This window comes from Ahaetulla prasina, chromosome 3 (assembly GCF_028640845.1).
Source record: "Ahaetulla prasina isolate Xishuangbanna chromosome 3, ASM2864084v1, whole genome shotgun sequence".
Lineage (NCBI taxonomy): Eukaryota > Metazoa > Chordata > Lepidosauria > Squamata > Colubridae > Ahaetulla > Ahaetulla prasina.
This window is the reverse complement of record NC_080541.1, coordinates 125051693-125078125: the sequence shown is the minus strand read 5'-3', so window position 1 is coordinate 125078125 and position 26433 is coordinate 125051693. Positions and strand designations below refer to the sequence as shown.

General features: G+C 37.6%; 1 protein-coding gene across 2 annotated transcripts in view; it reads left to right on the top strand.

The window, feature by feature from the left end:
• Positions 1-1641: 1641 nt before the first annotated feature.
• The window catches only part of ACBD6 (acyl-CoA binding domain containing 6), a 152821-nt gene continuing 128029 nt past the window's right edge, over positions 1642-26433 (top strand). The window contains exons 1-3 of one of the 2 annotated variants that reach the window (XM_058174887.1): positions 1642-1955; positions 7611-7675; positions 10738-10834. In XM_058174887.1, coding sequence (XP_058030870.1) covers positions 1686-1955; positions 7611-7675; positions 10738-10834 — 432 coding nt within the window. In that variant the 5' untranslated portion in view covers positions 1642-1685. The remainder of the gene's footprint in view (positions 1956-7610; positions 7676-10737; positions 10835-26433) is intronic. The other variant, XM_058174885.1, reaches the window with a different exon arrangement.

Below are 26433 nucleotides of genomic sequence, written 5' to 3'. Positions count from 1 at the left end.
TTCTCTTTGATGAGAGGGAGAGAGAATCAGCGGTGGATACATGGAACATGAAAAGTTCTGAATGTAGGACAGATAATTTTTTGTAGTGTCAAGAGTGGATCTTGGGAAGAAAAAGCTACAAGTGAAAGAAATTACAGTGCAGGTTGAACGATTTCAGGAAAGTCAAGAAAATAATTAGCAGCCAGAATATCTCAACAGACTGAATGGAAAATTGAGATAAAGAAAGAGGATGTGGAACAGAGTGAGTTACACATTGAATAGTGAAACAGGATTAAACATTTTGTTTTCATTTCCAACATTTATCTATCCATCCATTCATCTATTCATTCAGTAATTCTGACATCTTTTCTGTGTTTAGCATAACACTGAATATCCAAAAGGATGAATATCCAAAAGGCTATAAGAGGAAGGAAGGAAGGAAGGAAGGAAGGAAGGAAGGAAAGAGAGAGGGAGGGATCATTCTCATTACTTTCTCCGTTCTTTACTGTGTACTTAAGTAATAACAGCTATTATTGGGGTCAACAGCTTATCCTGCAAAGTTCTGTAGTGCACTCCAAAGAATCTTTGATAGTATGGCTGTACAGTAACATACTTAAGATACATCACCTTTCTATTTCATACTTCTCTTTCAATTAGGCCAATATATTATTATACACTCTAAACTGTACACACATTTCATAATGCACATGTCCATTCAGAAATAAAATAAATGAAACAAAAAAAGATCAATACAGTAACTTCTTTTTTAAAAAATATCTCCAAATCAGACCTTGTTTCTTAGAAATATTTATTGAATGTTACCAATATGCTTTCAAAAAGTAGTTAGGGAAAATATTACTGCAACAATTAGTAAAGCAGTAATTTATGTAAAATTAAAGCATGTCCACGTACTTCTGCATACATACATATGAAAAGTTACTATTATAATTACTGAGTCAAATCGGTTCAGACTGTCCCAAAACCATTAGAAGCAGCGGCCAGCCCTTCTTTCAAATAACATCGTTTTCCAGATGCTGGAAAGATTGGAGTCCGTTTAGCTTCTCCCTTTGTCCCGAACGAAGAGAAAAAGAACGCTCAGTTGCCTGGAAAGATTCCACTCTTCCCCAGCTCTGCGCTGAATACCAGTTCAGCCTTAACTTCTAAAATGCAACTTTCCCTCATTCTTAACAATTAGGCTTTTGTGTTTTTTTTTAGCTTGGAGACACGGACATTTCATCGAGAGCCCTTCAGAGCAGGGGTCTCCAGCCTTGGCAACTTTAAGACTTCTGGACTTCAACTCCCAGAATTCCTCAGCTACTAAAGCTGGCTGAGGAATTCTGGGAGTTGAAGTCCACAAGTCTTACAGTTGCCAAGGTTGGAGACCCCTGCGCCAGAGGCAGAGCGGCTGCCACGAGTAAGATGTCTCCGGAAAAAAAAACACCACAAAAAAATCGGCACCAAGAGCATTTCCTCGGGCGTGATGTTCTGTTATTTGTGTAGCTCTCTGTGGTTTTGTGTTTTTTTTTCCCCTCTCACCCGCATGCGCGGGAGTTGTTCTCGGAGGGGGGAGGCATCCGCGTGGGATGCGGGGCGTGGCTTCGCCCCTGGGCGGGAGCCGCTGTTGACTGGTGGCCGCGCGCTTCCTCGGAGGGGGCGGGGCGGAGCCCGTGAGATGAGGCTGCGGGCCGGGCGGGAGCGCGGGCGCCATGGCATCGCTCTTCCCGGCTAAAGGCATCAGGAGAGCGGGCAGAGGAGACGACTGCAGCTCGGGAGAAGAGGAGAGGGCGGCCGGGGCCGTGATGGTGGTGGGAGGGCTGGGAGAGTCTCCAGGCCCCGGTTCCGATTCGGACAGCCGCTCGTCCTCCCCGCTGAACTGCCTGACCGAGCAGTTCGAGAGGGCGGTGCAGCGCGTCCCGACGCTGGTGGCCGCCGCCGGCAAGGATCAGCTCCTCTACTTGTACGCGCGCTATAAGCAGGTGAGGCTGCCGCGCCGGGGTCCCGAAGCGGGAACTGCTTGGGTGGACCAGGAAGGGGCCGCTTCTGGGAAGCCTGCAAACGGGGGGAAGGAACAGTTCACAGTAACAGAGTTGGAAGGGACCTTGGAGGTCATCTAGTCCAACCCTCTGTTCACGCAGGAGACCTGTACTAGGGATTCGAACCGCCGAACTGCGAACCTTTCTGATCGACAAGCTTAGTATCTTAGCCACTGAGCCACCTAGTCAGTTTTCCCCCTTTTGCGCCCCCCTCCCCTTTAAAGTGTTACTGAAAGGTAGACTGCTTCTGAAGGTGGAGGAGGTCCCCTATCTGACTCGCTGGCTGGTGGAGGCCGCTGTGTGTGTGTGTGTGTGTGTGTGTTATTGCGTGTGAGATGTGAGCTGGGTCTCGCAAGGCTTTTCGGAAATGATTTGCCGCCGCCTTTGTCCTGGGGGCTGAGAAGGGAGGAGGGTCCGCTCAAGGTCATCCAACTGCTGGCTTCAGGTCCAACCCAAGTGGATCTCACGACTGTAGCCTGATGTCTTCACCGCGCACAAAGCTGGTTTTCGCTCAAGTCTAAAGGATGTGTGGATAACTTCTCCGTGAATAAGTACCAATAGCAGGCGGGCTCTACGGAGCCAGTGTTTACATTCTTAGGACACAAAAAAACCTGTTGCCACAACACGGAATTTTTCGTTTCTGTGTGTCAGATATGAGGAACCCAAGACTGTTTGCAGAATGCAGGTATCTAGTTAATTATGATTTACTCAATACCTATATAGCTTTGCACAATGTAAACTGATGTATGATTCAGTGTATTGAGCAAGCAAAACACCTAGATCTAAGAATCAAGAGTTGGAGCAAGAGGAGGGAGGGAACTGGATATGTATCTGCTTCAGCATATCTATTTAATAAAGTTAAGAGGCAAAAGAGAGTATGGGTAGGGTCTTCTACCGCTTCCTAGGGAGAAAGAAATTATACCCATCACATTTTCAGGATTTTTATTGAACATAGCTAGAATACAAAACTTTTGGAAAGGGCAAAATCACATGCACAAAGTTGCAAATAGTGTTCTAATTCCTCTGACAGTGGTTCAGCAGCAGACTGGTTTCTCTTAAAAGTCTCCGTTCCTTAATAGAAACTCATTACAGTAACTGCTTCAGCGAATAGTTTAGTAACCGCATTGTCAAAACACCAGGAACATCTTGTTTGGCAACTGCATTGACAAAGAACAAGGATGCAACTGACTCATGAATTATTTATGATAGAAGTGTAGTTTTGCATCCCAAGGTTTGTGTACATCACTTGCTTTAATTGGCTCCATTAATATGTGAAGCTATAATCTATGGTTTATAAAAACACAGGGATTGATTTAACACACCACTCCACTTCAAATCATAAGCTCTTTTCAGTTTTGAACATATTGAACTGTGTGTGTGTGTGTGTGTGTGTGTGTGTGTGTGTGTGTGTGTGTGTGTATATATATATATATATATATATATATATATATATATATATATATATGCAAGCTCGAGGTATTGAAATTTGTTTAGAGTCTATATAATTTAAAAACCTTTTTTGAAATCTGGATGGCATTGTATTTTATCTATTAGCAACACACAATGCTCTTTCCCTCTCCCCGTGTTCTAAAGCAACTAGTAGCCCTTAAAGTTAATTCAGATTATAGTCCTTTGTTGAAAATTCTGCTTATTTATAATTCCATGTACTCTATAAATCTTTAAACAGTTAAGGCTGTACCGTTTTCCCCAGCACTTGGGTCAGAATGAATAGAGTTCCAAGTTGGTGAATTAAATATATTTTAGTCAGATAATTGTTTTAGTTTGCTTGGTGGTTATGTATGATTTTTTTTTTTGTATATCACCCAGAATCTCATTGTTGAATTAGCCAGCTACCTAAGTGTTATAAATGAAGAAATAAATTCTCAGAGGCTGGAGCGGATCAGCTCTTATACATATGTTTTCATTGTTCAAGACATGTTTCAGTATTTCATTTCCAGCTGAAAATGCAAAAAGATTTCAATAAATTGAAAACTGTGATATCGTACTGAATCTTGGACATACCATTTCATCTGAGTAAATTATCAGTTGGTATTGAATTTACGAAGTGCTCTTTATATACACATTTCTTAATTCCAGAATAGCATTCTAAATATGCATGCTTTGACCATATAGAATCTGCCTGTCAGGAGAGGATTTAACAGCATAACAATTGGAAAGCACCTTGGAGATCTTGTAATCCAACCCCTTGCTCAAGTAGGAGACTCTATACCATTCTTTTTTTTTGTTTGTTTACATTTATATCCCGCCCTTCTCCGAAGACTCAGGGCGGCTTACAGTGTGTAAGGCAATAGTCTCATTCTATTTGTATATTTACAAAGTCAACTTATTGCCCCCCCAACAATCTGGGTCCTCATTTTACCTACCTTATAAAGGATGGAAGGCTGAGTCAACCTTGGACCTGGTGGGACTAGAACCTGCAGTAATTGCAGGCAGCTGTGTTTTAATAACAGGCTTCTTACAGCCTGAGCCACACCGCGGCCCTTTTCTGGACAAATAGCCTATTCTGGACAAATAGCTGTCCGGTGTCTTCTTAAAAGCCTCCAGTGATGGAACACTCACAATTTCTGAAGGCAAGCTGTTCCCCTGGTTGATTGCTCTTACCATTAGGAGATTTCTCCTTAGTTCTAGGTTGCTTCTCTCCTTGGTTAATTTCCATCCATTGTTTCTTTTCTTGCCTTTTGGTGCTTAGGAAAATAGGTTGGCCCCACTCTTCTTATAAAGTAAATATAAAGTATTTATATTTATCTCAAATATAAGGTAAAGTAAGAGACATTATTGAAACTTTTTTGTGAAGTTTAAGGAATATAGACTAGACAACAAACAGACTCAGTGCCTCCTTTATATATTATATTTTATATATTTTGTTTTGTGCTGTATGTCTTACTGTACTGTCTACCTACCCAGAGTCTGTTAGGACTGGGGTGGGATATAAATATGAAAAATAAATCACATTGACATAAAAAAAATGGGTTGGAGACTGGGTGGAAGTTGTCAAATACAGCTCTGTCCAGGAGTTGCCTCTTCAAGAGGGAGCTCCCTTCCGAACAGACAGCATTACCCCTCCTTTCAAACATGCATTAATTATTTCCTGGAGACTGCTATTCCCACCCCATCTAGTCACCTGAAAAATCCATGATGGATGTTATCCAAGGTGAATAGCTTAAATTACAAAGAACTTTTAGTGTAGCTACTCAGATTCCTCAAAAGAAACTATGATTTTATCACCATCATTTTATCTATCCATTTGGCATAAAGCTCAGTCTAGATATGAACAATTTTATCTAAGAAGAAACTCTCAAACTCCTACAAGCATTATATTCTGCTCCCCAAAAAGAGTCTGGGGAACCCAAGCAGGGCTGCTGGGTTAGGTGTAATAAACATGGAAGAAAATGTCATTTTTTCATTTAGCTGTTTTATGTCATGAAACCCCTGTGCCTAGTATTCAAGTGTCTGAGGTTGCTGTTTAATATAAAAGGAAAGTTTTAGCAATAAGATTTATCTTCTGCCCATGTGAAACTTTATGTAGTCATCTGTGACAAGTAATCTGTAGTGATTAGAACCCAGGGGTCCCCAACCCCTGGTGCAGTGGGGAAATGCTCCCGGTTCGGATGGAAACGGCTGATCCAGTAGCGATGGCAGCGGGTGGTTCAGAGAACCAGTAGCAAAAATCCCTTTTTTTAACCTTTTAAAAGCATTTTTTGCTACCTATTCGGGCGAATAGGTAGTAAAAAAATGCATTTAAAAAAGTTAAAAAAAAGGCTCCAACGATCACAGCTGTGGCGCAGGATCGTCAGAACCTTTTTTTTAACCTTTTAAAAGCATTTTTACTACCTATTTGCCCAAATAAATAGTAAAAAATGCTTTAAAAAAAGTTTTAAAAAAGGCTCCGACGATTGCACGCCACAGCTGATCCCCTCCCCTCCGCGCGCGCTGTTCTACTTACCTTCCTTCCCATGCCTCCTTTTGGTACACACTGCAGGTGTGCGTGTGCTCACTTCGCATTTGGTGCATGCTGCACATGCACATGCGCAACACGCATTTGGCACATAGAGTGCATGCGTAATAAACCGGTTCAGATTTCACAACTGCCTGTGGATCAGCATCGGGCTGCAGCATGCCAGCAAATGGGCCTCACAAACAAGCCAAGCCCCATCCACACGATACAGGGAGCATGCATGTCCCCTTTAATCCATGGTAAAACTTTTCTCAATGGAACCGGTCTCTGGTGCCCAAAAGGTTGGGATCACTGTTCTAAGCTATGTAGATTAGAATACTTACCAATATTCAGATGTTGTGACTAGATCTCTCCCAGTACAATCTGTAGTGGAAAAATTATAGAAAACCAAAACAATGGAAGAGTTCTAAACTGTTTTGTTTATTAAGCTAGGAAAAGAATACTATGATCATTGGACTCCCAGCAAGCAAAGCTAAGAGCCCTGATATTGTATTAACATGGATATAGGTTACACCAAATTCTTAGAAGCATAAGATAATTAGATTATTAGTTTAGAATCATCTAAATAAGGAACTAGGGCAGGGGCTCTTAAACCTTTTACCATCAGACCTCTCTTTAATGGAATTTTATTGCACATACCTCTCCCAAAAATCCAGACACCAAAATGAACACTGGTAAAAATACAGTGAAACTTTGCTTTTTTATTTTTTATGTCTTTATTAAAAATAAAGTTTGTTACTTGTCCACTGCCTTATTACTCACTTAAAACTAGTATTTTCAGAAAGATGGATTTACAGTATCCTAATAATATACACCTAAAAAGTTCTTCACACTTTCCTGAACTCTTGTCTGCACCTCTCCAAGGGAGGTACATCTCATCTCAGCCCTGAACAAAGGGATGACACAAATTGTAGGTGGGGTTCCCTACTTGTCCAGAAGCAAGAGATCACACTAACAAAGACATGGTCACCAAATAAATTACTCTTCCTCGGTACTGTGACAGTATGACTCTTCTTACTATCTTCCCTTTGAGTAAATCAGCATAGCTTGAGGACATCTAGTTTAGGTATCAAAGCTTCCTTTAGATACAGGGAGGATGTTAAATAATAAAATATATTCGTCTTGTCAGATGTGTAAGGCAGTTTGACCTTGCTTATACATGAGGTAAGAAGAACACTATGTTGCAAAGTAAGCAATTCTCTATGGCATTGCCAACTATCACAGCATTCTGAGTTCCAGCTCATTTGATGTGCACTTTTAAATTCACCCAGCTTTGTTATGTAATACTTAACCGTTTAGAACTCTGTGCATCTTTTGTGCATAGATTCATTAAAGGAACTTCGATGTGTACAGGCAGGATCTTGCTGAGTAGAAAAAAATGGGGAGAAGCTTTGTTTTCACCGCCATCATGTCCAGCTGCGAATTTTCAGACATCTGATCAGGGCCGTGATTGACTTTATGGGTTTGACTAGGTTTTTTTAAAAGCAATTCTTATGTTTTTAGGGCAAAAGAAAAATCTTATTTTTGTTGTTAGATAAATTGTGTCAACTACCGTAACAATATTTATTGTTTTAACATTCTGCATGTACTCTAACGTTATCCCCTTATTGCCTTTCCTGTAGGTCAAATGTGGTCACTGCAACATTCCCAAACCTGGATTTTTTGATTTTGAAGGCAAGCAGAAATGGTATGTGAAATTAGATAATGGTTTCTCAATACTTCTGAGTTTTTCCTCCAATTCCTAAAATTTCCCTCATCTGGCAAATATCCCACTCCATGCTAGTCACACGAATGTGATGTTTTTCTCTATCCATATTAATAGATGGCAGGAAGAATAGCAGATATTGATTCACATCTCAGTAGTGGCAAACTGTAATAGCAATAGCACTTAGACTTATATACTACTTCAAAGTGCTTTACAGCCCCCTCTAAACAGTTTACAAAGTCAGCCTATTGCCCCCAACAATCTGGGCCCTCATTTTACCCACCTCGGAAGGATGGAAGGCTGAGTCAACTTTGCTCCCTATTATGATCAAATTCCTGGCCTGTGGGCAGAGTTAGCCCGCAATATTGCATTCTAATCACCGCGCCAGCACGGCTCAGTAATAGCAAATAACAAATGAACAAATAATAACAAATAATAACAAACAGTAATAGCAAATGAACAAATGTAGTAACAAATGGACGAGAGAAATTAGTCCTGAAGAATAGTCATGGCAAGATACATTGGACGTGCCAACCATTCACCTAGTCTGATTTTTTTCAAAAACCTGGCTGAAGTGGAAGGACGGCATCCTTGAAGAGTCATGTCATGTTTGCCCTGGTTGTTTCTCAGAGAAGGAGAGGTCAGGGAGGAGAACAAGAATCGGATTGCATTTTATGATCGAAGACTTGGATCAGATAATGGAACTGGTCCATTTGATACATTCAGATTTTGTAGCAACAGTCTGACTGATCCACAATGCCTCTCAGTTCTAAATGTCTCCATTGTCAATTGGAGAAACAGAAGGTTGAAGGGTTGGAGACCAGCAGCTCATAGGGTTGGGCTTCCTGGGAAAAATGACCTATTTGGAAACAAAAACCCACAGTGACAACTAGCTGAGCACAGAAAGGGCTGGCTTCTGGAAACATTATAAGGCAGTGTCCAAGATGGAGGCAGTTATCAAAAACAACTTTTTGTTTTTTGCAAACTAAATATAACACGAACATCGCAACCTACCCCAAGTATAACACTTCTCTCTATCAGAGGTGTTTCAGAGTCTGTCAATAGGCTATTCTAGCCACTTGGAATAACTGTAGTGCTCAGACAAAATATTGGAAGTACAAAGAATCATTACCAAAAGAATGCAAAACTGGATAATAACATGCAAAGACTGAACATCGGTACATAGAACAAACAGAATATTAGCAGAATGTAGCCGTGAACGGAGACACATTGCTACACTATTAATTTCTATCCACAATCAAGGGCATCGCTTCAGCTAGGAAACTCATTTTAAAGTGAACCAGACCGGAAAATGCAAGCGAACTTTAGAAACATGAACTTTAGAAACTTATAGTCTTATATCCTATCTATTAGTTTATTTTAAAAATTATACAAATTATCTGTCTTTGGTTATAACTCGATAGATATTGGTGGCCCCCAACTGATGGCTGTTCACTCAACAGCTGTTCAGCCTCAGCCTGAAGTTACAGCTGTTGCAGTACCCTTGCACTAATTTGATCAAAATTTGGGTGCTTGGCAGCACATACACCCTTTACAACTGCAAATGTGCTGCAACTCTTCCCCGCTCACCCTGTCTCTCCTCCCACCTCAGCCACTCTCTTAGCCAACCAGCACGTGCAAAGCTGCTACGGCCCTAGAGATCTTAGCCTGTCCCTGGCTATTTTTGTTGCCCCATCGTGCACAGGAGGCCTTGGCCCTCTTGCCCCGCTCTGCCTGGCTTCACTTACATTTACTTTTTTCTGTGGCTTCAGGACAATCATCTTTACTAGCTTCCTGGCCAGAAAAGAGCCTTTCTAGCCTTCAGAGTGATCATCTTCACTAGTAGGGTGGACAGAGGGCCTAGAAGTGTGATGGGATAGGGAGAAGGCCCATGAGACTCAGTCAGGGTGGGGCAGGGAGAAGACTCAGCCTCCTGGGCTGTGACAGGATTCCCCATGCCAGTGAGTACCAGGTCTCCAGGGCCTTTTTCACCATCTGAGACATCCCCAGACAATCCTCAATAATCCATATGAATGCTTAATGAACACAACAGAGGGAGTTGGGATTGTAGTTGATGAGCAAAGAAATCATGTGGGTATCTCATTTAATGACTGAGATTCTGATCTCAATTGTGGTAGTAAATCGAGGACTACCTGTAACTTCTACCCACATAACTTTTTCACGCTAACATAAATATAATTTATTCGAATAATGACAGTAATTCAGAATTTAGTTTATTTCATAGGAACAGTAGCGGTTTTAATTAGCATGTCCTCTTTTGCTTACTTAGTATTTATGATATGTAATCATTAATATATTTGATCAGCTGGCTCTCTGCTTAAAGTATGATCAGTGCTAAAGTAGATGCTGTTTTCATATTGAAATATTATTATTGCTATCTAGAATTACATTTTATATCTACTGCAAAGAGCAACTTTAAGGGCCCAATTATATTAATAGTTCATATCTGTGAGTCAACTAAGCTGTGTTTTATTTTCTCCTGAACTGAAAGGAAAACTTAAGATATTTGCCTATCATTTGGAAAGTTGTGACATTATACTATATTTTTATATCAGTTCTTTCATAAAACTGTGTTACAGTGTAGTTTGAGAGTTCATTAGGGAGGAGAGGAAGTTCCTTTTAGGCAAAATTCAAAATAGTTTTGATGGCCTGTGCATCTGACTAATAGTGTTTATTACAAGACAGGCTTAGATTGAAATTATCTAAATGGTTATTTAGAACTGCCTAGATTTTATATGCAGTTTTGAGTTTGCTAATGTAGTGTATAAAACTGAACTTGGGTAATAAATTGGATATAGAAATATATATGTATACGTGTGTGTGTGTGTGTGTATTTTCTGAGGTTTTTGCGGGTGTTTGTATGTAGGTCTTTGGTTATTCGGGTTTTCTCCTGCGTAAAATTGGAAGTGTCTTGGCGACGTTTCGATGGAATACATACATACATACATACATACACACACACATACACACACACATACATTAACTTCTACTAAATAATGGTTCTTCTACTATGTATGTCTTAGGGAAGCTTGGAAAGCATTGGGTGACACAAGTCTTGAGCAGGCAATGCGAGAGTACATTGATGCTGTGAAAAAATTGGACCCTACATGGAATCCACAGGTATGTCAAACAAGTTACAGACGTCAACGATGAGGAATCTGTGGCCTTCACAAGATGTTGGACTGTATCTCCTATTATTCTTTACTCTTAGGCATGTTGGATGGGCTAGAAGTGACATCAAAAAGCATAGTCATCCTTCACTTGATGTGTATGAATAAACCTATGGGGGCTTCTTTGTTTTGTAAGTCAATGGACATTGTGATATTTTAAATAAACGGATTACTTCTTTAAATATATATAATGTTAGGTTGCTGTTGTTTCTCCAGAGTGTTATGCTTTGTTAATACACACCAAACCAGCTAGTCATTTGTCAGAATATACTGTGATTTATCAAAAGTTCAATGGCTGCCTTATTTTTGTTACCTTAAAAACCCAAAGGGATTTTATTGCACCAGAAGATTGCAATATAGACATTTTTGTTTGACAGATTGCAGCTTAAGAATTCTTGGTCTCATAATCACAAGCTTAAAGCTAACATGAAGAATTATAGCCTTGGAAGTTAGGTAGTTAAGAAGTGTAACATTAATTAGTTCTGATGAATAAATTTCTTGGAGGAATATTTTTCTTTAGTGGTTGAATTTTAAAAGTTTATTTCCTTCGGGTACAGTTCTCAATCCCAACTTTTTCCTCCCATATTGCTAGATTTGAGGAGACCCTGGTATTCTGCCTTGTTTGATTGCAGAAGGAAATGCTAACCTACTAATTGTCATATATTTCATATTGTCTGTCTTAGGATTTTCTAACAATTATATCAATATTATACTGTAAATGAAATTAATAATTTTATATTTCTCCCTATTCAAATTGAATATGCAGAACCCTTCAAAGCATTTAACTTAAAACAGGCAACCAGGTGTTATTTCTTTTTTATTCATCTCTTTTCATGTCTTAATTAAGAAATGAAAGCCCTTCAGTTTGGAAGTGTGTTTGTCAAAGATAAAATATAGGAAGTCACTCCCGAAGGGTTAGAGGAAGCATAATTATGCATAACTTCTTTCACCAGCAGGAAAAAAGCCCAGAATATTATTTCAAATCCCTTTCCATCTGCCCAAATAAATCTCTCCTTCCCCTGCCTTTGAAAAAGTAAAATTGTAGAAAAAGTGGAATAAAAGTAGAAAAAGTAGAATAGGAAATTGGTGGTTGAGGGCACATTTGAATGGGGGCGGGGAGGACCTGCTTAATATAATTTGTGCCATTTTGTTGTAATTTGGGCAATAAGTTTGCATATTAACTTGTTCCAAGAAATTTGGAAAATTAAAGTCTGCAATATATTTAATCAGCCTATTAAATTATTAGTTGTTGCAAATTCAACTGTTATTAGTTAGCCTAATATCCTTTTGTAACGTTTTCTGATGTTACAAATTAAATAATTTGAAAATGTTATATGTCTTAAGATTTATAGTTCAGTGTTGACAGTAGTGAGCGTACCTAATGGAACTTGGTAACCAGAGGCTTTTAAATGATTTCTTAGAAAATTTTTCAACATTTTATTGTAGCCAGTCCATGCAGTTGCCACAAGAGGGAGCTCTGATGCTAATAGTGAACAAAAGTTAATTCATAGGGTAATACAGTGGCTTTTCATAGCAAAGTACTAAATCAGGCTGCTGAAAGGTTATGTGGCAAACTAAATTATATAAATGGAATATTACTTCCTTTCTTTTATTCATCTTCTATTGAGGATAAAATTGCTCTTTTTTAATCAGACCAAAGATCTTTCTAGTTCAAAGTCTGATTTCCAAAACAGCTAGACATGTCCTGGAAGCTCATAAAAATTGTGTGACAATTGTAGCCTTTCCTTACGTAACCTAAGATTTACAGCAGATATACATTGTTTCATCACTCCTTCATGTTTTTTTTTATTTTTATTTTAGTGTCTTGCTTTAGAGCTTTTAGAGACAACTCCTAGAAATGTAATATGAATAAGTTTAAGTGCTTCTAGTCCTCGGGAACAAATATGAGACATTGAAGATAAGGTGAGGAGAAAGTAGCTTGTGTGCTCCTCAAAAAGTAAGCTTGAAAAATAATGAAGTGTTTACCAAAGCTTACCCACTTCAGGAATTAAATAGGTCTACTGTAGATGCGTACATTTGTTCTTGGAAAATATTTCCTTTATAAAATGCCCTCCAGAGGGCAGTACTAGCCAGCCATTGTTGGAAAGTATTAAGAACTAATGTCTCTTACCATTGAAATGTTTGAGATTTGACAGATAAATCATTTCATAATTTGCTTGCACTTCAGGTGTGATACAGAAAAAAGTAGTTTATCATCTGGACGGCTTTCCCTATGAAAACATTGATAAAATGTGTTGCATTTTATAGCAGAGTAACTATGAGACATAGTCACAGAGCACAGGGATTCTCAAACTTTTTTGTCTCGGGACCCTTTTACATTCTTAAAAAATGATTGAAGACGCTGCAAAGTTATGGTTTGTGTAGACTATATCAACATTTACTGTATTAGAAATTAAAACTGAGTACAGTAATTTAACAATATGACTCCATGTAACATGTGAAAGGAGCTGCCCAGACCACACTTTTCAGAACGGTTGATGTAGCAATTGGAATGGACTCAATTCATTTTAGTGGCTCACAGTGTTTCCCAAGTAAATCCCTAGTCCAAGATATCACATCTTTGCTGCCTTAATAATCTTAAAAGTAGTTTTATTTTACCTAGAAATGAGTAAAGTAATAACTAGCAGTCAGCATAGGTTTGTTAAAAACAGATCATGCCAAACCAATCTTATCTCGTTCTTCAACATAGTGACTAAATTAGCAGACCAGCGAAATACGGTGGACATAATATACTTAGACTTCAGCAAGGCAGTTGACAAAGTAGACAACAACCTACTTCTTTGTAAGCTAGAAAAAAGTGGGATAGATAGCTTCACCACCAGATGAAGTCGCAACTGGCTGACAAACCGTACTCAGCGAATAGTCCTTAATGGGTCTAAGTCTACATGGAGAGAAGTAAGCAGTGGCATGCCACAAGGTTCCATTTTAGGCCAATGCTCTTCAATATCTTCATAAACGACTTAGATGAAGAAATAAAAGGGGAACTTACCAAATTTGCAGATGATACTAAGCTGGCAGGAATAGCTAATACTCTAGAAGATAGGCTCAAGATCCAGATGGATTTTGACAGACTTGAACACTGGGCCCTATCTAACAAAATGAAATTCAATGTAGAGAAAAGTAAAGTCTTACACTTAGGTAAGAAAAGCCAAAAGCACACATATAACCTGGAGGAAACCAGGCTTAATAGCAGTGACTGTGAGACAACCAGTTAAATATCTTAGTGGACAACCAGTTAAATATGAGCCAGCAGTGTGCAGCGGCAGCTAAAAAAGCCAACACAATCCTAAATTGCATTAACAGAGGATACAATCAAGATCAAGTGAGGTCCTAATACTACTCTATAAAGTCCTAGTAAGATCACACCTAGAGTACTGCATCCAGTTTTGGTCACCACACTATGAAAAAGATGTTGAGACTCTAGAAAAAGTGCAGAGGAGAGCAACCAGGATGATTTTTTTTTTTTAATTTACATTTATATCGCGCCCTTTTTCGAAGACTCAGGGCGGCTTACAGTGTGTAAGGCAATAGTCTCATTCTATTTGTATATTTACAAAGTCAACTTATTGCCCCCCCAACAATCTGGGTCCTCATTTTACCTACCTTATAAAGGATGAAAGGCTGAGTCAACCTTATAAAATTAAAATTATAAAATTAAAATGGAAAGAGATAAAAATCAGATTAAAGAATTGGAAAATCAATTTTTGCTTACTAAAGAAAAAAAAATTCTTCAGGAGCTTAATATGTTAAGAAATAAAATGATAGAAGAAGATACAGAGTTAGTAAAAAGAAATTTGAGATTTTTAAATAGGAATTTTTTTGAATTTAGTAATAGAAATTCTAAATTATTGGCAAAGATGGCGAAAGATAAAAGAGAGAAGAGAGAAATTGGAGTTTTGATAGATGATAGAGGTATAAGATGTTATAAAAAATTAGAGAAATGTGAAGTGGTTAGAAATTTTTTTCAGAATCTATATTCAAAGAAACCACTATTTAGAAAAGTATGTGGTGAAAATTGATCAAACATATAAGGAATTGATGGAAGAAGATATAACACAAGATGAGATTAATGGAATAATACAAAAATTAAAATTAGGGAAAGCTCCAGGTGAGGATGGATTACCTGTTGAGTTTTATAAAGAATTTAAAGAATTAATAATACCAAGATTGCAAAAATTATTTAATGGAATATTACATGGTGGGGAAGTACCTTCGTCATGGAATAGAACGGTGATATCCCTAATTCCTAAACCAGATAAAGATTTAGAAAGGATTGAGTCCTATCGGCCCATTTCTTTAATTAATCAGGATGCAAAGATATTTACTGCTATTATAAGTAATAGATTAAATAGATTTATAGATAGATATATAAGTTATAATCAAGTAGGTTTTGTGAAGGGTAGATACATGAGTGATATTGTTAGAAGAGTATTAAATATTATAGATGTAGCTGAATATAATGGTGATAAAATTGGTATAGTATCATTGGATATTTTAAAGCTTTTGATCCTGTACAATGGGAAACAATTAAAGTAATTGTGGAGGCTTTAGGCTTTGGTAATAAGTTTATACATGTTATTTCAAAATTGTACCAAAAGAGCAGTGCAAGAGTGAAGGTGAATGGAATATTAACTGAAGAGATAAAATTAGAAGCTGGTACGAGACAAGGATGTCCCTGTCCCCAACATTATTTTTATTGGCTATGGAAATATTGACAAAATGATAGAAAAGATGAAGAATTAGAAGGATATAAGGGTATAAGATAAATTTGTATGGATGATACTTTAATTATTTTGAAAAATGTAGAGAAAGATCTGAAAAGATATATAAGCATTTGATAGAATTTGAGAAATGACAGGATTGAAAGTAAATTGGTCAAAGTCAGAATTATTGATGGATAGTAATGGTAATGAGTCTGAGAATATGCAAGAGCAATTTGGGATAAGGATTAAAACACATTGAAATATTTGGGTATAGTGCTTTCACTTAAGGTTAAAGAATTGAAAAAACTTAATTATGATGTGGTGATTAACGAAATTGAGAAGAAGATAGATAAATATAAAATTTTAAAGTTGTCTTGGTTTGGTAGAATTGCAATGTGTAAGATGATGTTGCTGCCCAAGTTCAACTTTTTATTCGAGATGCTACCACTAAATTTGACAGAGAAAGATATTGAAGGATATCAGAAAAAACTGGATAAATTTTGCAACGGTGGCAAAAGACCTAGATTAGTGAAGAAAATGTGGTATCAAAATCAAAAGGAAGGTGGATTAGGAATCCCCAAATTATTTAATTATTACTGTGCGTATGGTATCCGGATAGTGGTAAAAATACTTAAAGGTGAAGATAACTATTGGAGAGATTTAGAGTTAAGGGATATAGAGAAATTTGGATCAAGGTGGTTTTTAGATAAAGCAAATTTAAAATGTGTAAGTAGAAGTTATTGGTTAAAGGATTAAGTAAAAATGTGGAACAAATTTGTTAAAATTTTAATTCGGATATAATCTTTTGGGGATACAACTGGAATTTGGGCGATTAAAAATAATATAAAACGTAATGAAGTGATTAAAGAGGAAAATATAGAAATTATTAGAGATTGGATAAAAGTTATGGGAAATGAAAGGAGGAATAAAGAAATTATTGAAAAATTAGGGTTAAGTTGGTTTGAAAAAATACAGATAGAAAAATGGACAAAAAAACTAAAGGAAAATTATTCGATAAATAGATGTGAAACTGAATTTGAATATTTAGTATCTCGGATTATGAAAGATGAAATTGGGCTAAAGGGACTCGTTAGTAGGGTTTATAAGATTATAAATTCTGATGAAAAATTACAAAGAGTGATGAGGACAAATTGGGAAAAAGATCTTAATATTGAAATACCAGAGTCAGATTGGAATGTGAATTGGAAGAGTAGAATTATGAGAACTTTATCTATAAGGATTAAAGAGCACAATTATAAAGTTGTTTGGAAATGGTATTTGACTCCAGTAAGATTGTCACAAATGGAAAAAATAATTAGTAAAAAATGTTGGAGATGTGAGATGGAATTGGGGACTTAGAAACATATGTAGTATAATTGTGATAAGGTTAAAAAGTTTTGGCAACAACTGAAGAAAATGATATTTGAAATGATGGGGAAAGTAATAACATTGAGAGTGGAAACTATATTATTGTTGGTAATTAAGGAAATAGAATTAACAAAATATGAAAAAGAATTGATTAGAATTATGATTATAATAGGTAGAATTATAATAGCTAGATATTGGAAACTAGATGTGATTTTTAGAATAGAAGAGTGGAATTCTGAAATGTGGAAATTAGCTTTAAATGATAAAATGACATGTGATATTAAAATTAGAAGTGGTGTGTATAAAGAAGATATTTTCTGGAAGACTTGGAAACCATTTGTGGACTTTGCGCTTGGAACATTGGACGCTTCAGTACCTGTACCTCGAGAACGTGGATTTTGGCAATCATGAGGATATATCCGAAGACCCAAATCTTCCTTTTATGTATAGCACAAGGGTGTAATAATGTATTTTTTTTTGTTTGTTTGTTGTAAAAAAAGTAATAAAAAATAAAAATAAAAAAATAGACATATTAATAAATGGACTTTACACTTTAAAAAAAAAAATGATTACCATATAGGACAGGGGTCTCCAACCATGGCAACTTTAAGACTTGTGGACTTCAACTCCCAGAGTTCCTCAGCCAGTTTTACTGGCTGAGGAATTCTGGGAGTTGAAGTCCACAAGTCTTAAAGTTGCCAAGGTTGGGGACCCCTGGTATAGGACTTATCTGGAAGTTCAAGTTTTCTTCTCATTAGATACCAGACTTTAAGATTTTTTTCTCTTGAACCTCTTTTCATGATACAGGATTTTTTTTTTTAGTATAGCAAGAAATTCAGGCTTTAAAGCTTAAAAAATCCAACTACTTTCTGAATCGATTTGAAAGTCATATTCAGAAAATGCTGTATCACTTTCTGAACTGATCTTTTTCAGGAAACATCCTCTTAAATGTAAATGTTCAATGCCTTTTCCTGTAGTGTTTGGTTGTCCTGAGATAGCCAAACCATAAATTATGATCTGTCATGTACACATTTGTGTGTTAATAGATTATATGATACTTCAGTAGACAAAATAATTCACCTTGTACCTATTTGAAAGGGTGCAACTGTCATTTTTGAGACATTATAGGGGCTAATTCAATCTGGACATTCTATATGTCAAATTAGAAATGAGTCAGGGATGTAGGCCTGAATAGGCTACTTGGATAGGCTTCTATGATACAACAGTTTGAGATCACATTTTTATCATAACATCTGATTTTTGTAGACTGAGTTATTGTCAAGAATAGACTCCACTGCTCTTATATATTTAATGATCCAGCTACTTTCCTTGCCTTCCTTTTGGTTATAGTATGGTTATCTTGGTTCGTTATTTTAAGAACTGTGCAAAATTGTCTGAAAGCAACTAAAAAAAATCTCTCAAGACTGTGACTGAGGTGGCATCCACCCACATCTTATTTGCCATTGCATTTATAATTAATTAATAATTTATAATTAATTAATATAATTAATTAAAAATTATATTCTATATATAATGGATGGCTGCTTTCAGCACTGTGAAATCATTGCAATTAAAGACTGAGACTGGCTCACCTATTATGTATGATACAAGACGATATGAATAATGTTCATGAAAGATTTTAAAATAACAGGATAACTTTAAATACAGCTTTAAACAAAATGGCAACACATAGAATCACATATAGTATCACATGGAAAAGGAATAGTTTTAGGACAAGTTGAGGTGTTTATTTCAATTAGTAGATCCAAGTGGGGTGGATTCTGGAGTCCAACTAATTGGGTCAAAAGCAAATTGGGTGCTTATTTGTTGACACATGTTTTCTAGTTATTGACATCTTATTCTAGCATATGGACCAAAGTTTAGCGGCTCCTGCAGAGCTGATTGCCATCATATTTTAATTTAAGCAGAAAAAGCCAGATGAAAGTGTGTCTAAAAAAATCAAAATAAATTCCTGAAGTTCCATTGATAATTATCACCAGTCTATCATTGTTCCTTGTTTGTTGGACCTGCTTAAGAGAGACGGCTCAGGGTTTTCTTTTTTCATCTATGAATCCTATTTATTGATGTCTATGTTGCCTTCTCCTGGTATATGAAGAGATTATGTGGAGGGGGGGGGGCATCAGAATTCAGTTTGTCTGGCATTCAGCTAAAGCAAAAGGTTGGTGGGTATTTTTTTTTCCTGCAAGTGTCCGGACTAGGAATAGGTAAAGGCTATATAAGGAAGATTATTCCTGCAGTAGAAATGGCTACTGCCCCCTTCTTTTGCTGTGCTTCTAATTAATATAATCCTATTGGTAGCTGCCAAAGACATGAGATAAGGAATACTGTAGATAGTTTCTTAAAAGCAACTCCTGTTCGTAAATAGCTTAGCTGCCCATTCAAAATATCTGTGTGAGTACTACACCCATGTAGATTTACAGTTGTATTAAACAGTCTTTGTCTTGTCTGAGATCAGGGTTCTTGAAAAGGTGAAACCTACATCTTTGGCCTTGGAGGAAGATGACAAAAGGCCTGGCCTACCATTTTTTCCCCTCACTGGAAGGTCTTATTTTTTACTCACACAGAATAATTAGTGCTATTAAAATAAATGTGTTTTAAATTGAATGCCTGTGGGTCTGTGCAGAGAGAGAGACTGCTTACCCAAAGGATTTGTAAGAATGCATGGGCAGATTCCTTCACAGGTTGAAACAAGCTATTTAAATAAAATTAGCGTAAACAGAGAATTTCCCCTAAAGATATATGAATCTATTTTATATTATATATATATATATATATATATATATATATATATATATATATATATATATATATATATATATATATATATATATATATATATATATAATATATATATTATATATATATATATATGAACAAGCTTCTGTGGCTCTTTTTGTTAAGTAGTACAGTGGATACAGTTATGACTTACGAAGTAAAATTCTGTTTTAGAATACTAAAAGTAATTTTTGAGAGAGAAAAGGAACATCTATTTATGAGTAGAGCAGGAGTGTCCAAACTTGGCCCTTTGGAGAGTGGTGGACTTCAACTCCCAGAATTCTCCAACTAGCAACTTGCTTAAATTTATAGCTCATGCTGGCTGGGGAATTCTGGGAGTTGAAGTCCACCACTCTCCAAAGGGCCAAGTTTGGACACCCCTGGAGTAGAGTATATTTGCTGAAACTACACACAATCCACTTGATTGCAATATCCAGATTTATGGGGAAATTCCTTAAGCCTGAAAGTGGTGGAACTGTGGTTCAACCCTTATTCCAGCAGCTTTCCAGGGAAGAAATATGGTTAATAATGAAATAATGAAAGGGCAGAAAAGATTATTACAACTAGGAAATAGAGGTACTTCAGATTCAACTAACATGCCTGGCCTTTGGTTCTAATATTTTTACTTGAAAAAATATATTTCTCTTTGCTTTCTTAACTCAGGCCACAAATTTCTTGCCCAAGTCTGAAATGTATGAATGCTGATTATGATTGTAAGCCATCCCCAGGTCTAGCTGAGTTTGATAATTTTTGCCCAGTTCTCAGTTTGTTTCTAAGAAACATTATTGAGACTGTAGAGGAGAATCAACCAAAAAGGATCATAGAGCAAGTGAATTATCTGGATCCTGGCCAGTTAGGTTTCAAGCCTGGTCATGAGACACAAATGGCATTGGTTGCTTTTGTGGGTGACCTCAGTCAGCAGCTTAATCAGGGAAATACACCTCTATTGGTTTTGTTAATACTGTAGTTCTTAAACCTATTTCAAATTGGCTTCCAATATGTTTCAGGGATCAGTTGAGATGCCAATTATAGGTAATCCTCAACTTACAACTACAAATAGGACCGGAATGTCAGTCATTTTACAAAGTGGTCATTAAGCAAGATGCCACATGAGCAGTTCACTGAATAACCGCAGTTGATTCCCAGTTGCAATCATTAAGTGATCTTGTGGCTTGTTAAGCGAATAAAGTCCCAGTTAAGGAACATGGAGATACCTGACACAAGCTGTGCGCAAGATGAGAGTGTGGTACACTATTGCAAAACAGTGGTGTCTGATTTATCCAGGAGAGTTGATATCAGGGTTGTAGCAACTCAGCCCTCCAAGTAGCTCTTGACTTACAACCATTCATTCAGTGACTGTTTTAAGTCATGATGATGCTGAAGAAATGGTGACTTGTGCCCCAAAGCCATTGAAGGCCTTTCCGGGCATGTGATCAAGATTCAAGCATTTGGCAGCCACCTTGCAATTACAGTCACTGGGGCACTTCAGATCCTCCCATCTGTCTCCCTTCCCATCGCTGCTCTTTTGGCCACCCTGCACATTGCCTTGCAAGATAACAAGCAGCTGCAGAACGGTGTGACTCTGGAACTGCTTGCCACAGCCCAGGAAGCCTAAGCTGCTCCAACAACCATCAGATTCTTGGCAAGCATTTCCTACACGTGGTTCTCCAGCATTGGCAAACCACAGCAAGCGCCAGCAAGCATTCATTTGCCCAGCTGTATTCACTCCCAGTCCCCCCACAGCAGCCTTTCACTTTTTGCACCCAGCTGCCGCAGCTGAAGCAAAAGTACCTTGCTACCTTTGCTGTCAGTCCTCATTTCTCTGGTGAACATTTTCTTCATGAGCTTTTGGAAAACTGTGTTGCTTTGATGCTGCAGCTTGATGGCTGATATGGGATGGGGAGCCACATGTAGGAAATGTTTGTTGGAGAAGTTGTGTGGCTCTGGTATTGCTTGGCACCCCACAGGGCGGGGAGAGATAAGCGGGGATGTGTGTGGTTAAAGTGTCCCTGCATTTGTAAGTTTGAGTATTGATTCAGTGACTTTATTTGGAGGAACAGACTCCATCACACAGTTTTTAATGGTCTGCTTCTATGTTACTGCCTAGCTAACACTCCCAGAATAAGAATTTAATTCTCCTTTAGTTGGTTTGTTTGTGTGTCAGGATGGCAGCAGTTGCTTGAATCACTTCCTTGTCTCATGTACCCTCAGACAGACAATTCCGTTCTATAACCATGTAGCACCTGAATCAATTTCCTTTCATATTGCAGCTTAAGTATATTGCAAGCTTAATCATACATTCCCTGTCTGGATTCAAGGATCCTGCTGCTGAATTGTTGAAGTGTGAATGTAAACATGTTACATTAAGTCAGAAAGAGAAGCTAGGGTTTCAGAGTCATTGCCAAAGAAAATAGAATAGAATAGAATAGAATTTATTGGCCAAGTGTGATTGGACACACAAGGAATTTGTTTTGGTGCCTATGCTCTCAGTGTACATAAAAGAAAAAGAAAAAAAATACCTTCATCAAGGTACAACATTTACAACACAAATGATGGTCATAGGGTACAATTTAACCCTTAATGATAGCAACAAAAAGTTACAGTCATACAGTTTTTTTTAAATTTACATTTATATCCCGCCCTTCTCCGAAGACTCAGGGCGGCTTACATCATAAGTGGAAAGAGATTGGTGATGAAAACGATGAGAAGATTAATAGTAGTGTAGATTTAGTAAATAGTTTGACAGTGTTGAGGGAATTATTTGTTTAGCAGAGTGATGGCCTTCAGGAAAAAACTGTTCTTGTGTCTAGTTGTTCTGGTGTGCAGTGCTCTTTAGCATCACTTTGATGGTAGGAGTTGAAACAGTTTATGTCCAGGATGTGAGGGATCTGTAAATATTTTCACGGCCCTCTTCTTGATTCGTGCAGTATACAGGTCCTCAATGGAAGGCAGGTTGGTAGCAATTATTTTTTCTGCAGTTCTAATTATCCTCTGAAGTCTGTGTCTTTCTTGTTGGGTTGCAGAACCAAACCAGACAGTTATAGAGGTGCAAATGACAGACTCAATAATTCCTCTGTAGAACTGGATCAGTAGCTCCTTGGGCAGTTTGAGCTTTCTGAGTTGGCGCAGAAAGAACATTCTTTGTTGTCCTTTTTTGATGATGTTTTTGATGTTAACTGTCCATTTTAGATCTTGCGATATGATAGAGCCTAGAAATTTGAAGGTTTCTACTGTTGATACTGTGTTGTCAAGTATTGTGAGAGGTGGAAGTATGGAAGGGTTTCTCCTAAAGTCTACCACCATTTCTACAGTTTTTAGTGTGTTCAGTTCCAGATTGTTACAGTCGCACCACAAGGCTAGTCGTTCGACCTCACGTCTATATGCGGATTCGTCATTGTCTCGAATGAGACCAATCACTGTTGTGTCATCTGCAAACTTCAGTAGTTTAACAGATGGATCATTGGAGATGCAGTCATTGGTATACAGAGAGAAGTGGGGAGGGCACACAGCCTTGGGGCCCCCCTGTGCTAATTGTACAGGTATCTGATGTGATCCTGCTTAGCTTCACCTGCTGCTTCCTGTTTGTTAGGAAGCTTGTGATCCACTTACAAGTCTGTTCAGGTACTTGTAGCTGGTTTAGCTAGTTAGTGTGACTGCTGATGGCTGGCTACACTAGTCCCTGCAGTTTTCTTGGCAGTATTTTCCATTTCCAATACCAGAAGTGGTTTGCCATTGCCCTCTTCCTATCACTGAGAGACTGACTGGCTCAAGGTCACCCAACTTGCAGTGTGTCTAGGACAAGACTAGAATTCACAGTCTCCCGGTTCGTAGCCTGGTGCCTTAACCACATTATAAAAATAAATTAATAAGTTCTTGCTAGTGTAACAGCCATCCTGCTGACCAGCAGAATCTTTACTTGATCTAAATTTCACCTAGTCTTTGGCATGATGTTGGAAATTCCTGTCCTATTGGTGTGAGGTGACTATAGCCTTCATGCTCAGGAGTTTATGTCTTGGGCCTAACACATGCAGGCAAACACATTTTGTGCCATGGTCAGATCACTTCATCGCCTGGATGAGACTGACTGACACTTAAGAGCTCTGTGGAGAAAACCATACAATTAAGATGGTTTGCCCCAAGTATATAATGGATAGAGACAGTTTCTGGTGGAGCTTGCAGAATTTTCAGCAATCCTATGAGAAATTCTATTGAGTGCTTGTTTGCACTACATGATCAAGAGGTGACTTGGGCATTTGATGAAATTGCTCCCAAGCAGCCTCTCTGCATGTGCTGATCCCAGATGGATCTCTGGCTTACAGCAGAACCTATGGAGATGAAGTGACAGAAGTGATACATAGAATCCTGATGAACAAAAGTGAGAAGCGAATCTGAGAGAGCGCAAGTATAGCTTAACTTCATGCCTATAGCATGGTAGTATGAGAAGCAATTGTCTTTCTTTATACTTGCTTATTGTGTTGACCATATCATTCTATGTAAAATGAGGACTCAGATTGTTGGGGGCAATATGCTTTGTAAACTGCTATACAGCACTGTGAAGCGGTGTGTAAGTCTAACTGCTATTGCTATTATCCTGTGACCTAAAGTAAAAAGATGTTCCCCCCCCAAAAAAACCCCACCAAACACCAATCCTGATACTATTTAGGGCATTTTGAGATTCTGGAACAGGGGTTGTCAACTCCCAGGCCACAGCCCATTACTGGGACACATCCGGTTTAGAACCGGGCCGTACAAGCGATGGCAAGTGCATGCATGCGTGAAAAGCTTCCCTTGCACAGGCGGCAAGTATCTTGTACTTGCATGCGAAGCTCGCCTCACACAAGCAGTGGCAATCTTGCGCGAGCATCTCACACTCACATGCGAAGCTACCCTTGTGTGAGCGGGAGCCACTTGCACGCAAAGTTCCCTTCATGCAAGGTACTATCCCCTCTTCCTATGTACACTGGGCTGCCAAGCCAGAAAGGTTAGGGACCCCTGTTCTAGAGCATGCATGCCAATTGTTTTTTCTCCAGTTATTTAAGACCCTTAATATTAATTAGAACCACAGTAAAGAAACATAGCTTTAGCTCATGGAATAGATTACACAATATAAAGTTAATCAACGTTTTGGTTAATAGATCGTTTCCTATTTTTTAAAAAGTTCCAACTTAAAACCCTTGATCCATCACTTTTGTAATTGTTTATGAAAACCCAAACATTGTTTAGAATAAAATATTGAAGCTGCGTATTTTTGACATGTTGGACAAAATGAACTTTGTGACTGAATTATAGCAATTTTTTCATTAGAATCACAGAAAGAAATAAGCAGAACATTTTTAAAAAAATGTTTAGATATAAACTGACTTCATGTTCTAAAAAACGTCAAGATACATTTAAAAGAAGACAAATGTTATGAAGAAAACCTAATCGTGTCTGGCGAGTATAATATTTCAGGCATTCAGAAAATGCTGGTGTGAAGCTCAACAAAAGGCAGAAACATTTTATTTACTGTCATTACATGCCTCATTTGCTATTCTGCTAAGGGCACACCCTATATTGTTACGTCTTCTGCTTTCGAGTGTTAAAGATAGTAATTTTGTGACCATCTGAATACAGAGGTGGAGTTTCCTCTCTTTTAACATTCCTGGCATTGGTTTTAACTAGTAAACAAGAGGTAACATTTAATTCACACACAATTAAGCACTTTTGGTTCTGAAGTACAATTATGACTGTCAGATACAATTGGTGTTTAGCTGAGTTTGCTTCCTAAGCCCCAAATAAATAGAAAAATCAGCTATATTTTTCTAAAACATCAGTTTTTATAATCATTTTTATATTTTTTTATAATTTATAAAAATAATTAAATTCATTTTTATTGAATTTTAAAAATATAAAGATAAAAACTAATACAGAGAAATAAAATGTAAGAAATGCAGAGAGGGAAAGGGAAAAAAGAAAAGAAAAAATATAGAAATAAATTATTTCTCCCTTCATCAAAAAATGTACGAACATTTTTAATAGCTGGACACCTCTAATATTTCAGCCAGTGATCTCTTCATGCCATTTTCTATCTCATCCTTTGGCTTTTTTGAAGCATTTTTTAATGAGAGTTTTCCAGTAAATCCATACTGTATGTCTATTTATATTCAGTAAACTTTCTACAATGACTCTTCTGCTGTTTGTTATCAGAATTGTAATAATATGCATGGAGCTGCAAAGTAAAACCCAACAGTAGATCTGAAAGAGGGACAGGTAGTGGGAAGCGTCTGAACTGTTACAGAGACAGAGGGAGAACCAATTTTGGGCGGTATAGTTGCCCATTTAAGAAAAGTATTATTTGCAATAACATGAATGTGCTTTCTTAGAAGAAATATTTACTTTGAATATTTGGTGTTTTACCAAATTCTCCTCATCTTGTATCAACGTATCCACTTTGTAGTGTGCTGGTAGCTGAAATTTTCAGTGGGTCCCATCTTTATGACATTTAGGAAATTGTTGAGACCTGATTGTTCTCTCAGGCCTTGGAATATAGTGGTTGTAAAGCTTCTTTTAGTTATGCTAAGTTTTGTTCATCTACAGTTATTGTATATTGTTCCTCCAATTGGTCAGCTTCTTTTTTCAGTCTTTGAAAAAGTTGGGTTACCACAAAATTGAACAGAATAAG